The 14,301-nt window shown below is 36.0% G+C and overlaps 1 protein-coding gene across 1 annotated transcript in view; it reads right to left on the bottom strand.

The window, feature by feature from the left end:
• Positions 1–1,138: 1,138 nt before the first annotated feature.
• ARFGEF2 (ADP-ribosylation factor guanine nucleotide-exchange factor 2 (brefeldin A-inhibited)) overlaps positions 1,139–14,301 on the bottom strand; it is a gene marked incomplete at its 5' end in the record, with an annotated part of 27,416 nt that continues 14,253 nt past the window's right edge. Inside the window, 18 exons of the mRNA XM_010191678.1 lie at positions 1,139–1,315; positions 2,917–3,034; positions 4,140–4,278; positions 4,662–4,830; positions 5,937–6,067; positions 6,333–6,447; positions 6,698–6,752; positions 6,833–6,971; positions 7,779–7,914; positions 8,366–8,495; positions 8,599–8,729; positions 9,703–9,863; positions 10,946–11,118; positions 11,289–11,440; positions 12,114–12,283; positions 12,368–12,408; positions 12,512–12,611; positions 13,546–13,693. Coding sequence (XP_010189980.1) covers positions 1,139–1,315; positions 2,917–3,034; positions 4,140–4,278; positions 4,662–4,830; positions 5,937–6,067; positions 6,333–6,447; positions 6,698–6,752; positions 6,833–6,971; positions 7,779–7,914; positions 8,366–8,495; positions 8,599–8,729; positions 9,703–9,863; positions 10,946–11,118; positions 11,289–11,440; positions 12,114–12,283; positions 12,368–12,408; positions 12,512–12,611; positions 13,546–13,693 — 2,385 coding nt within the window. The remainder of the gene's footprint in view (positions 1,316–2,916; positions 3,035–4,139; positions 4,279–4,661; positions 4,831–5,936; positions 6,068–6,332; positions 6,448–6,697; positions 6,753–6,832; positions 6,972–7,778; positions 7,915–8,365; positions 8,496–8,598; positions 8,730–9,702; positions 9,864–10,945; positions 11,119–11,288; positions 11,441–12,113; positions 12,284–12,367; positions 12,409–12,511; positions 12,612–13,545; positions 13,694–14,301) is intronic.

Here is a 14,301-nt window from a genome sequence, read left to right as displayed (position 1 = left end):
CAGAAAATCAATGTGTTTCAAAGAAAGAAAAGTCTCTAGGGCAAGCAAAACTGTAGCGTTAAGTTTGCTTCATGGATATTTTCAAAGCATAGAAATGTATTTGTAATTCTTGTAGTACATGAATGAACAGTTCTGTGGGAATTCAATTTTCTTTTAGATCACAATAGGAACTAATAGTTGAGAAGTCATCTGCACAAAAAGACAAATCAGAAGTTGCAGATCTGCAGTAAAGAGACAGAACCTGCTATGTATTAAAGACACGACTTCTTGCTAAACAGACACAATTACTACTAAACACATCATAGTCAAGGGTAAAAAAGGCGGTTTTATTTTTCTGAACTTAATTTTTAATATTACTGTATATGCTTTGTCCATGATCTGGCAACATACGTAAGTAAATGGACAGTTTAAACATTTGTTGGTTTTTGTTTGGTTGGGTTTTTTTAATGCCTCTAACTCAAAACTAATATGACAAATAGAGTAGATGCTATTGTGTGCTCCTGATGTAAAACCTTCCATAAAAACAAAAATAAGCCTCAGAAGATTAAGCATTGACATTAAAGTTTTAACAATTACTTGCTAAACAGGAGGAAAACCTTTTCCCCAAATATCCTACAGGTTGTCCACTTCAAAAACAGTAACACACTGCCTGGTCTAGTCATGTACACACAAAGAAAAACCCAGAATTGTCTTAGGTGGTCATTAGCCACTGCAGTATAGTTTATTGTGAACACATGTGCTAACATCACAAGGCTATACAACTATATTCATTATTTCCAAGGGGCATAATTTCTATTGAGGAATCCAGCTGATTTATCAGATTTAACTGGGATGCAAGACTGAACAATTGATAGACTAGAAAAGACAGACTTGATCATAGGGATGACTAGCATTGAAACAAAGAGACTTTACATCTACTGTATTAACTCTGTAAGCAATAATTTAAATAAAACTGTTGACAGTTTTGTAGGATGGACAGAACAAGATTTTTTTTCTTCTTCCTCTCCAGATGCCATCATGGTACAAGTAGCTTGCTGCTCCGTTCATATAACAGGGTCCCATATTTTCCCCATACACTTTAATCCATCTCTGGAACATAGCTTTATGTACAAGCAGAAGTAACCAACCTTACTGAGGGCTACCATGAAGGCAAGTTTATCCCAGTTGTCCGTATCTGCTCCTCTGTTATACAGATTTTGAACACAACACCTATACGCAGGAAGAACTTCCGTAGCACAGCTCGAAGCTCAGGAATCAGGTCAAATTGCATGATCTCACACAAATAAGGATAATATGTTGAAGCATGTGCCCTAAACTATCAAAGAAGAAAAAGAAAAAGAACGTTATTCTCTATTATTATAGGAAGACAGAGTTTTTCCACATTCATGGCTACACCAACTTGTTAAAACACAAGATAACATGCAATCAAAAGGCCCCCGGATGGCTAAAGGGCCATCAAGCCCAGTGTCTGTTTTCTGCAGCAGCCTTAGCAGATGACTACAGGAAACCATACACAGAGCATGCATTTGGCATTACTTCCCTAAAATAGAGTCAGACTATTTTGTGGCTCGGGGATTTCTCAGGCTAGAGATGGTTCAGGGACTATTTGCAGAAACAACCCCCTCTGACGTTAGTTTCTTCAGTTGTGTCTCCAGCCTCTTTAAAATACCATCTTCATTCCTTAAAAAGCCTTCCACAGCTGAACTGGTATATGAAAAAAAGGATCTCCATTATGTGTGTGTTTGGGGTTTTTTGTGTCTCCAGAGACTTGTCACCTGCAAAACTCATTCACCATCTCTTCCAGTATGTCCTTTCCCTCCCTTTGTGCTAATAATGACTCTATGCAAAAATAGCCAACTAAAATCCTAACCTAAATACAGATTCATTTACAGGAGCCACTCTATATCCCTTATTCCTGTTACACTCTCTCAAACCTTTTCCAGTTCCACGACATCCCTTTCAGTATAGGGGATCAGAACTGCAAGCAGTATTCTAGATGCAAATCTGTCATGAATTTACACAAGAAGAAACTTGTTTTGTCCTCTACTGCTTTCCCAATAATGCTCAGTATTAGTTACAGGGAAAGCTGATGGAACGCTTTCACATCAGAACTTTTATAATAGAAAGATATTTGGATTGTGTAGTAAGGAATGGCCAAATTGCTATTGTATCTACAAAGAGTTACGACCATAACCACAGGGACATCACTGAATTGCTGCCACATGGAGAAGCCAAGGCAACACTACTACCGATTTCTTGAAATATTGGTAAATTGCAATAAAACATCACAATCTACACTAGAGTGAAGTGAAATTACACACTTTGCAATACAGAGAAAAATACAGCAGGAAATAAACACACTTTAAAACAAAATTACATTCAGTAGTATTGGAAAGCTTAAAAAAATAAAAAGTACACCGCTTCTAGAACTTTCTCTGCATGTTCTAATGTAGTGAACATTTGCATTCACCTTTTCCTCAAAAAGGCCAAGATCCTGAGAATTATTTTGTTATCACTGTCAAGGAACCAGAATTTCAATTTTACAGTGATGAAATTTACCTCTGCTGTTCTCATGTGGCTGTAATACAGCACAAGCCCATCCTTCATTGTACACTTGTGCTTCTACATGAAAGCTCTATGGTAATTCTATCAGTATCTCTATACAACTGTGAATTGCACGGATGCAGTCCGATTTTTGCAGCGTAGAATGCTTGCAAAAAAAAGGGAGATGTAACAATTGCTTATCTTGATTATTGATTATTATCATTATTCAAATTGATTATGTCAAAGAGACTACATGCTACGTGAGTAAGCAAGCCACCTTGCAGTATGGATGATAAAGATGAAATTCAACAGAAGCAGAAATTAAAAAAAATACCTGAATGGAAACAGACATGACTTCCAGCCTGTTCTTACCTTTTCATCACTGATTTTTAGTGTTTTTGTTAAAAGCAACAGCAGGAGATTGGTCCAAGCTTCTCTGTGGCTTTCCGAGTTTACGGTAATAAAATATGCCAGGGCTTCACTGCATACACTAAAGAGATGACATAATTCAGAGAAGTCATAAGGAAAACTCACAAAGTTTTTATAACATGCACTGTTTGTCCTCTTATAGTGTACTGTGTTCTCAAGCAAGATGCATTTTCATGGGAAAGTTTTCAATCACATGCAACAACTTTAATTACCCAAATTTGTCTTGATTTTTCTGTTACAGTGGTTGTTACAGATAACACAACTGAAATAGTTTTCACATTGTCAACCAAGAACCATGGAATCAGATGTAGAAGAGTCTGATTCTTCTCATAAACATTTTCTAATTAAAGCGCTGTCACGTTCAACTTGCAAACATTAATTCCTGATCCTTACACAGGTACAGCTTAGACAACAGCAAAATGAAAGAGTTCTCCCTCCAAATCTGAACTGCTTTAATAAAGATCTGCAGAGCTCAGCATCATGGATTAAAGGGCGATTACTAGTGTATTAATAAATTTTTGGTCTGCTGTAGACTGTCAAAACAAGGTACAAACTGTACCACTTACTATGGCTTTTTTGGGCCACTACTTTAATTAAAGAGAAAAGAGAAGTTCCTCTTCTACACACTAAAAAGATTAATATGTTCACAGATGCTGACAAATCAGAATGCTACTGAAATCCACTGCATTAATGACAACAGCAAGTTTGAGTTCTTTACATTTGGTTAGAGATCAGTACTCTATGAAGTTTTATGTACCAACAACTCACTTTTCAAATAAAGGGGACCACAATAGCTTTTTATGTTTATTTAGCATAATTTTCTATGTTTACCCAAGTTCCAGGTATACAGCAGCTTATACTGCTGTTTAGATTACTGTACCCTGTACTGTACCTCTGAATATCATTCTGTACTCAAATGTGAGAAGTATTCATACACTAACACTTCTGTAAAGAAAAGCTTGTGTCAGACAGAAAGGTGCTTCATTTATTCGAAGAAGATTGCTTCTTCACTGCTAAATTAAACTTTGAATAAAGAGTAGCCATTTATCTATATCTTCATACTCTTGGCACACTCTGCTCAGCAATTTCAACCAGGACACTTGTACCCAGGGATGCACTGTACTGGCTGAAAACAAAATGCACCAGAATGAAGCCAATGCTCTCACCTAAGTAATCGTTGTTGTATAGCATCCCAGGAGTCTCGGCGGTTTTCATCCACATACATTCGGAAGAGTATTCTCAAACAACAAGCCAAGCTGCTGGTCTCTTGTTTCAAGAGATTAGGTTTTGATTTACCCTTGAACCCTAGAAATCAGTTACACATAGGGAGAGAGGGAACATCCACATTTGTAGTTACTAGCCAAGAGGTAAAGTTTATCAACAGTACCTCCACTAGTGAACAGTTACGACTTCTGACCTGGATAGTAATTTCCTTCTCCTTGATTTTGACTAAGACCTAATCTATTTTAACAAAGATATTGAACTATGGAAGTACCAACTGTGTAAATTACCTGCTTTTTTGATTGAACAGAATTATTCAAGTCATCAGGAAGGGGACAATTAATAAAGGCACGCAACACTGTCAGATTAACTGTAGAGATTATTGCAATGGTATACTTTTGTATCTCAATAGCCAAAGCTATACATGGAGCCCAGTGTTTTTATGAAACTAAAAATAAAGGCCTCACCTGCTCTCCATAACACAGTTCGCTGTTCATAATTTGAATTAAAGGCTTTTGAAAATGAGTGAGACTCTTGCAGACAATCTAGTAACTTAAAAAGGTGATGTGAAGACATGTATTTATACATTCCTTGGTCTTCTGTATCTATGTGGATATCTGCATCCAATGCATCTCTCTAAGGATGGGGAGGGGGAGAGAGAGAAAAGAAGTGTCAATAACATTCTTCTTGTATAAGCTTAAGAGACTTTGATACTTCACAGACCATATACCACTAACTCCAGATTCCATTTTTAGGTACAAGTGAAATATTAGTGCAATACACTACTGCAGAATAGTCCTGTCAAATCTCAGAGCTCAACTCTCTTCAGTAGGATATTTCAGAAGAGAGAAGTTATGCTCTATCTGTCCTGGTTTGTCCTGTCCACAACAGATCTATCCTAGTTATTCATAAGAAAAAAATACAAAATCAAGAGCCTCCCTTATCAAGGCATAATGAAGTCAGACTAACTCAATATTGAACATTTTCTCTCTCCCTAGAAGGTGACTGAATAGGTTTCTGAATTCTGAAAAACATCAAAATCAACCACAAGAATAGTGCAAGTTTAAATGTTGCTCAGTGTAGAAATTCCCCATCTTTGGATAAAGTCGAGTTTCATTAAAATTGGTCCATATATTTTTTAGCTAATTTCATTAGGAATTTAACTATACCATCCCTGAAACACCACATGAATGTACTAGCCTAAACATCTAGCCTAGGGTTTTATTAAACATATCCAAGCAACAGCTGCCTTGCACCATTCCCTAGAATCAGAATTTTCATAGACAAAGATGTCTCCAAAGCAAGTAGTGAGTTAAATCTTGACCGTTAACCTTGCTAGAGTTCAACTTCTGCATGTCCTTCTGTGTAAATACCTTGAAGCTGAGCAAAACATCAACTGTGGCTAAATGAAGGCACTCAGGCTAAACAACAGAAAAGAATGTTCTCCCCAAAACAAACACAGAAAAACATTCTTGATTATGTATTCATTATATAAACAATAATAGTATATTGATAATAAAAATAATGGTAGTAGTATAATCCAACAAGCAGATTGGCAGGAAACACTGGAGGCAGTAAGAAAAAAAAAATAAATCACAGCTTAAGAGTAACAACACACACATTCAGGGTAGTGCTGAGAGTTAGAAAGAGACTAGATACTATATTTTGGAAACACACTTCAGAGCATTGATAGTCTTTGTACTTTACTGCCACAACAAGGTTATAAAGAAGTCTGAATGTACCTGAGCTGCAGCCATGTGCTCAGCATCTTCCTTCTTGCTTGTTGCTGGATAGAACACTATATTATCAATGGTCTGTATCAGTTCCAGCTGTACCACACACTTTATAAGGAGGCCAGCAAATAGTTTCTGGTCTAATGAAATGGAGTAGCACACATTTCAGAAGCAAACTTATGATAATTAACTTACAACAGGCTAGCAAGACACTACATTACTATTAGCATTTTGATATTTAGTGATGCTGTGAATTATCTTATAAAGTTTCTCTGCAAGGCATAAACACAAATTGTAAAGATGCACCTCAAGTTTAAGTGCTCAGAACCTTTCTCTACAGAGCTACTGAAGTGGACTAAGAGTAGCTATAAAAGTTCATTAAATGAACTTGCACGTTTTCCTTACTTGTATAAGGACCACCTTTCCAGCTCTCATCTGTCGGATTTGAAAATTGACTTTGTCCTCTTTCTGAAGCATTTTTATCCATGCTGCTTAAAGACTGGTGATCTAGGTCTAAATCCTAGAAGAGAATGCAGAACAATTGTACCAATCCAAAACATTAACTACTAACGAGCTACCAGTTTTCAGATGACTTCACTGATTCAAAGGCTTCCTGCATACTTTTTTTAATATATTATTTTACAATGAAACCAAATACTGCCAATTCCAGTATTTAAGTGTATGTACTGCAATAAAATATTTTGAAAAAGTATCTTGAAAGCTAACACACATCCCTTCAAGTTTGTTTGTTGCACTGGATTAGCTCTTACCAAATGCTTTTCAGCTGAATCTTCCTCCATTCCTGCAGGTCTCCACGTCAGCAAGCTTTAGAAGGTTAAAAAAAAAAGTAAATACTGTTGCTCTGGAATTGGGTATTAGAATGAGAATTAAATTCATTAACTTACACATGAGGAATAGTAGTTTTGAAGATTTCTAGCATACAATTGCATGTCTGGCCCCAGACTTCAGGGCTGAATTTCTGTCCATTTAGTATTACCAGGTTTTCTAGGCAGTTTGTACCTGATCGAGCCAACTGCTCATTATCTGTGAAATAAATGTTCCATATTTATCGACTTGTACTACATCAATGAAAAATTAAGCATTCTCTGTTACTGCTCCATTGAACATTTTTTCCAGTATTGTGAAATGCATGGTATCTTAGCTCAAAGCCTACTTAGAAAGTATATTGTAATAATATCAAGCTTAGGAACCTACTGAATAATAAAAAATAGTGTTTAAAAATAGACTTCATGAGATTGAAATCCAAACAGGGAAGATAAAGGATGGGAGAGAAGCAGAAAGGAAGCATACAGTGAGACAAAGGAAAGAAAAGCACCAATTAGAAACCTAAGATTTCTGGCAAGGTAGTCCCCCCACATTCCATGCTAGCAGTATGCAGCGTTTCATGCTTAGGAGTTGGAGCCCAAAAGAAAATGAATTCCTTAGAAAGTTGTATTTAAAAGTACTAAGGCAGGGGAGGAGGGGTAGGAGAAAAAAAAAAGAAGAAAAACAGAATGCATACATGTATACATAGATGTAAATAAACGCAGTATTTTAATCCATGCGGCCAAATGGAGAAAGGCTGTTGGCAAAATATTCATGCAACTCTTTAAAAGCTTTTGCTCTGTCACAATAGCACCATAAACACATTATAAACACATTAACAGAAGAGCTGCCTAACTAATTAAATAGAACGATCCTCAAATATTTATTATACTGCATCCAACTATTACATAACATATTGTCCTAATGGTAGTTTTTCTTCTTCCAAAAATCAGTTAACATTCCTCTTCTTAAACAACGATGATTAAAAAAAATACATTAATCAAAAGATGCAAGTAAATAAGCTACCTTGTTTTACACACCACTGTAACTGTGCAAGTATGTCAGGAAGAAGGATCTCATATAAAGCCTCATAAAATTGCGTAAATACATCACAAATTGCATAAAGTGCATGGTTGCATGTAGTGGTCATCCATTCAGATTTCTATGAGGAAAAAAAATGAAAAGTCTTTATTGTTATGTGGGCTCTTCTATGATGATAGCACTTGGCTTATGCATGGCTGTTCAACAAAGGATGTGGCCTCTGAGGAAAGGAGTAGAATGTAGATAAAACTAAAAAGCCTCACTATAAAAGATGTCTTGTCAGATGCACTTAGTTCGCCACATGAATACCGTTCAGAAGACAATTTATTTTCACAACCAAGTATGAATATTCTCCTTCAAATGTCCATACAGACAAAACAAACAGAAAGGTCACTTGGATACTATGACAATTTTCATACATGACACTGAATACAGCAGAATACAACAACATATCCTTACATTTGGGGCAGTATGGGGTGGAAACACACAAACAAGACAAATAATGCAAAGTGCTACCTTGATTGTTTGAGTTCTTTTTAAAAATCTAACATTTCCTTGGTTTTTGTTTTTACCTCTGTTTGTTGTTCAGGGAGCTTCATATTATCAAAAATTCGAAAGACAATTCTGAACAGATCTTGCCACCAGTGCTTTTCAAAGGTATGGCCATAACTCTTCATTATTTCAAACATCACTGTTAAGCCTCTATAAGCAAACCCAAACAAATAAACGAGAAGATGTTAAAATGGTTACCTGTAATCTCTTCACTAACTGAATTTAAAAAAAAATTAAAAATCAGTTTTATTACCTTGTTCGAACATCTAATTTGCAACGATTGATGATACAAGAAAGTTCAAATAAAATGGGAAACCATCCTCTGACCCATACTCTGTCCCCAGGAGCAACATTCATGTCATCACTCGTGTATTCTCTTAATACCTTGGAGATGGGCAGGAAAAAATAAATAAAATAAAGTAAAGAGTGAGTAAAGTAAAGAGTGAGTAAAGTAAAGAGTGAGTAAAGTAAAGAGTGAGTAAAGTAAAGAGTGAGTAAAGTAAAGAGTGAGTAAAGTAAAGAGTGAGTAAAGTAAAGAGTGAGTAAAGTAAAGAGTGAGTAAAGTAAAGAGTGAGTAAAGTAAAGAGTGAGTAAAGTAAAAATAAAATAAAAATAAAAATAAAATAAAAATATCTTTAATTCTCACACATTTAGATACTACTAGTGACACAGACAAGTAAAATGTTAGGTTAGTTCTGCTGCAACACACTAATTCTGTAAAATATATGTATAAATTTGAGACATATTTATTTGCGAAAATACTGGGAAAAAAACCGGGGCAAATACGTAATTAAATGTAAGTTCTGCTAAAGGCTTTACAAGTTGCCGAGGTCCAAACTTTAGAAAGCAAATTTAACAGTGAGAAGCAACAATTAAATACCAGTGCTATGCTTTTCTGGCATACTGGATACACGTGCACATCCTGTAGTGGTAACATGCAACTGCAGTCTAACTCCAGGCTCTCTTCAGCAAAGTGATTATTATATTAATTATTCACACAATAGACTGATGTAGAAAAGTCATTTGTTATTTGTAACCAAATTAACAAGATAGAGTGGTAGAACAAGAACTGGTATTTTCCAGGTCATCCTGACACTATATAAAAACCAAAGGACTATTTCACTCACTTATTTCCAATTTGGACTGATGAGACTTAAAATTTTTTAATTAGTCCTAGTTTACTGCTTACTTAATACTAAAATGACTCCTAATTCTGAATAAGCTTGTAATACAAGCACTTGCTGCTGGGAGACTGAAGTCTGAGTCTGAAAGCTCTTTCTTAGTTACAAGATTACTCTCAGTTTAACAGTAGAATATAGCATAAGATTACACAAGCGTAAAAATTAACAGAAATTACCTGCGGTCTTTCTGAAACATATTTTGCACAATAGCGAATAAGTCTAATAGCTTCCATGCTGGTGTCCGGAAATGCAATGTTACAGGCAAACTCAGAAAGACATTTTACTGCGTCCTGAAATGAGTCAATTGCTGCTGGAAAGTGCTGCTGGAAAATATTTGCTGTGAAGAACAAATAAATACACTTAATATTTACTGATACTAAAATTCATAGATAAACAGATGTCAGCCATGGTACCACGAGCAAATGGACAAATGTGAAAGGACCAGATCTTCTAGATTAAATATGGTTCTCTATATTCCTTTGCATTCTTCCCCATCCCACCCCACCACCCATGTTTGTCAGCATCACATTTTCTCAGGCTGCATAATTACCAATTTTATAACCTAGGATTATTTCATGGTTTCTTATATGGTTCAGTTTCTTCTCACAGCACGTGCAACCAAAAGCTCTTAAAATAATTTGAGAAATAATAATAGTAAAGCTTGATTTTAGCTTCCCTGCTGTGAATAAAGTTACCTAAACTTCCCTAAATTATCTAAGCCTGTAATTGTTCATATTCTGTAGCAAGAGAAGAAAAAGCAGTTAGATTTCAGACTTAAGGGACAGACTAAATACAAAACAAATTCAATGCATACAAGCTTTTGAACAAACTACAACTCCAAAGACCTACACAATTCAAGTTAGCAAAAAAAAGCTCTGTTGCAATTTGTATTTATCAATACTGTCCATAGCTCTTTTTCCCCATGCTGCTTAATGGAAAAAGGGCGGTTTCAGGACACAAAGCTACAATCAATACTGGAGGTCCACTTCAAGAATAACTGAATTGGTTGTCTCCCCTTGAAAGTGGCAGCAGTATGTGCTTCAAATATACTCTTAGAGCAGGCAGGCTGTACAAACTCTACATATCAGCGTCAGACTTTACAATCTCCACCATACTACACTGAATAAGCATGGCAGTTTGTGAAATACTCTCCTTAATAAAAAACAATCTTTTGCAATAGATGGGGCAATGTACAGACTTACAGAATCTATTCCAAACTTCTAAAATCTAGTTTTTCCTGTCCATAGCAATCAGGATACTTAACAGGTAAGACCCAACTGCAAAGTTTAAACAGTCTGGCTGCAAGATCTTGTGTTTATTTACCTGGAAATACAAAAGTCTTATTCAGATGGGCCTTCTACACCAGAATTGCAGCAGTTAAGCTAATCTGGGTACTGGCATCTGTCAAGCATTACTTACTAACTATGTGTGCTGTAGTTTGAAAGGCCAGCTCCACAATATTCCCATCGTTGTCGGATGCTGCTTGATGAAAGACTGCAAAGATATTCTTCCAGCCTGAACGAATATTACCAGCTTGAGAGTTGACCATCTGAGCAATGCAGCGTATTACCATGTCTCGAATAGTCGGAGATCTTAAGGGGGGTAAAAAAAAAAGGACAGTAAGAGTTTCACATGTGGCACAATTTTACACTGGCACAAAGCAACTGTGCCACTTTCATTTACACAACAATCTAACCCACACCAAGTAACATCTTTAAATAGGACTACAGCAAGATAACACAGAAACTGCAGTGCATCACACCTGTTTTTCTTCATAATATGCTCAAAAGGCCTTAGGAAGTCTTTCTGGAAGCGGAAGTTGGCTAACTCTCCCTTCTCAAGAAATTTCATTGACAGTTGCCTTAATGAGTCTACTGCAAAAATGGCAACATCTTCATTAGGGTTACATCCAACCTAGAAAAAAAACATTCTTTTCAAACACTTACCAGATAATGTATTACTTATATGAGTAACAAATTAATCATTCAGGTTTAATATGAGTCCACTAAAAATTGCTAACACATTCTAGTTTTCAGATATTTATAAAATACAGGGTTACTTTCAGAGAGGGCTTTCTCAGTCCTTAGATCCAACTAAACAGACCCATGGATTCTGTATGCAACGAGTACAGAACTGTAATAGCCAGCTAGAATGTAGGAAAAAAAAAAGTTTAAAATATCTGATGTTAAAAAACCCCACCCAAACAGTGTTCAGTTTCCAAAGGAAAATAACTTTGTTGTTCCAGGATCATCCATACATATTTTAGAGGAAAACTAGCTTAGCATTTGATCAGAAGGATAAGATAGTGACAAAGAAAAATTACAAACACAAAATCATATAATGAAGTGATTAAAGATCATTCCCATAAACATTCCCATTTCATTTATATACTTCAGATTTTTAAACAGATGTTCCCTTTAGGTGCCTTTAATGTATTTGGGGGGGGTGTTTGTTGTTGTTGTTTTGGGGTTTGTTTGTTTTGCTTTTTAAATATCACAACCTACACAACTTAGAACATAAAAGGAAAAAGCTTATTAAGGAAGTCCTGCTGTTTGGGTGCATTCTGTAACTTTATTTTTATAAATACCTTATTGAAGTGGTCCCCAATCACATGCCAAATCCTTGACCACTGCAGCCTAATGCGATTCATGTTGTAATACGATATCTCCACTATCTTCTGCAGGCTGAACATGCGTGGATGGTGTGGGGAAGCCAGCTCATCCATGGAAACAGCACACAGCCATCGGACAAAGTCAACTGAACATTAAAACACACTACTGTAAGTTCAGGACATTACATTGCAAGAGTTCCTGTAACCCACCAAATGGTCAGCATACATACCTATAGCATTTCCATCCAGCCTAGTTGATCCTGTAAATATCCTATGGAACAAATAAATGAGTTGCAGTTTTAGCTACACATCCACAAGAGTCAATCACGAGTTCAACTCACACTTTCCCCTGAAAGAGATTATATTCTCAGTACCTGTCTACTGCTACCACCACACTCTGTGAACTGGTCTCTCCCACGGACTCTTGAATGCTCGCAATATGCCGTTTATCAGCTCCACTTCCAACGAGGTTACCTGCAATAAAAGCAATTAATAAACAGTATTTAACATCGTGAAATCGTGACTTTATATTAACCCCAACTTTACACAAGTAGACAGAGACACGTAACTACTGCTTCCAATTAGCGTGCAATTTACATGGAGCAGTTGGTGCCTTTGCCAGATCTGTGACAGATTATTACAAAATTAAACATCCAGAAAGAGGTGTGTTTTTTCCCTTAGGGTACTGTGTTTTGACCATCATGTTCATTAAGTTAAGATGATGTAATGCCATTAATAAAAACTGGAAATAATAAAATATTAATTTAAGAAAATAGCTCTAAGTCAGATGGACAGAGTTCTGTTATACTCAACATCATCATGTGTAGCATCAACTTCAGAGTTTTTTCATATTAAAAGGTTTCCTTGATAGATTCCCAAAGATTAAGGCAACCCGCCTTGTCCCTCTAATTTACAGTTTGAAATTTAAGGTTTGCTTCTTGCACATAATGCAGGATCAACAGAAACTGGAACAGCAAGCCCAACACGCAGAAGTAAGGAATTCTTTTGGAAAATTGATTATTAATCACTGAAACAGCTGTCAGTTCCACATAAATAACTTATGTTTTTACTAAGAAAAACAGAGCAAAACCAGAAAGAACTGATAATACTGGTAACAAAACCATGACTTAGTAAGTATGGCAAAACGGTTTGGACAACATGTTCCAGCAAATAAATCTGAAGAAATTTTGTTAAATAGCTTAACCCAATTACAAAGTTAGAACATATTTGCTAGTTACTAATACATCATGAAATACAAAGTTCCATTTTTTTTAAGTTTCATTAATCCAATATAGCTTCCCATGGAAGCAAGTAAAAATATTTTAGTATCTTGTAACACTGAGCTGTCTTAGCCATCATATTTCACTTATACGTGCATCTTTGTGAAGTTCAAGATTCTTAGTCTTACCTAATCCCAGGCCCATAAACTCTTCCCCTCCAGATGCATAGCCTTTAATGCTTCCTTCCCTTTCACGCCCAGAGCCAGATAAATATCGAGTTTTGACTCCAGTTCCTATAAGTTGTGCTAGTTCCAGCTGGCTAATACATTTCAAGATCTAAAAACAAAAGGTATTTAAACATAGTTGTCTTGTGTTTCTAGGCACCATTACATTTTTATTCCTAACATATATTTATCTTTAAGATTTATAACCTTCTCCAATCTTTAAAACAACTTTGACAACAATAAGAGTTTTGATGTAGCGGAAACATTACCAAATGTAACTGCAAATAAAGTTCAGCGATTCATTCAAGATCACCAGCCATTCCAATATGAGAAAACAAACAGTACCCAAAAATCTAACTTGGATCTCTAACAGAGGAAACCTTTTTATTACTTCTCACAGAATCAACTTTCAAAAATATGAACAACTTGCAGTTGATCTTCTAGAGAGTTCATTGTCCCCAGAGCAGACATGAAAAGACTGAATTATTGCAGTTATCACTTTGAGTAACAATGTTCCAACATCGGCAGTGAAAATGCCAAAATTGTGCCTTGCCATCAGCACAAAATTGACTCTCTTCTTTCTTGCTCTCCCACTGCAACATCCCTTGGACTAGCACAAGCATTTGTGAGGGTATACTGTAAGCCAGGTCCAAGCAATGTATCAGCTGAAGAACTTTTTGGCTCATATTATCATGTAGGCAAAGTCTATTGCCAGAAAAC

Source organism: Mesitornis unicolor, unplaced genomic scaffold (genome assembly GCF_000695765.1).
Source record: "Mesitornis unicolor isolate BGI_N332 unplaced genomic scaffold, ASM69576v1 scaffold54869, whole genome shotgun sequence".
NCBI classification, from domain to species: Eukaryota; Metazoa; Chordata; class Aves; order Mesitornithiformes; family Mesitornithidae; genus Mesitornis; species Mesitornis unicolor.
The sequence above is the reverse complement of the archived record's forward strand: the minus strand, read 5'-3'. Positions and strand labels throughout refer to the sequence as shown.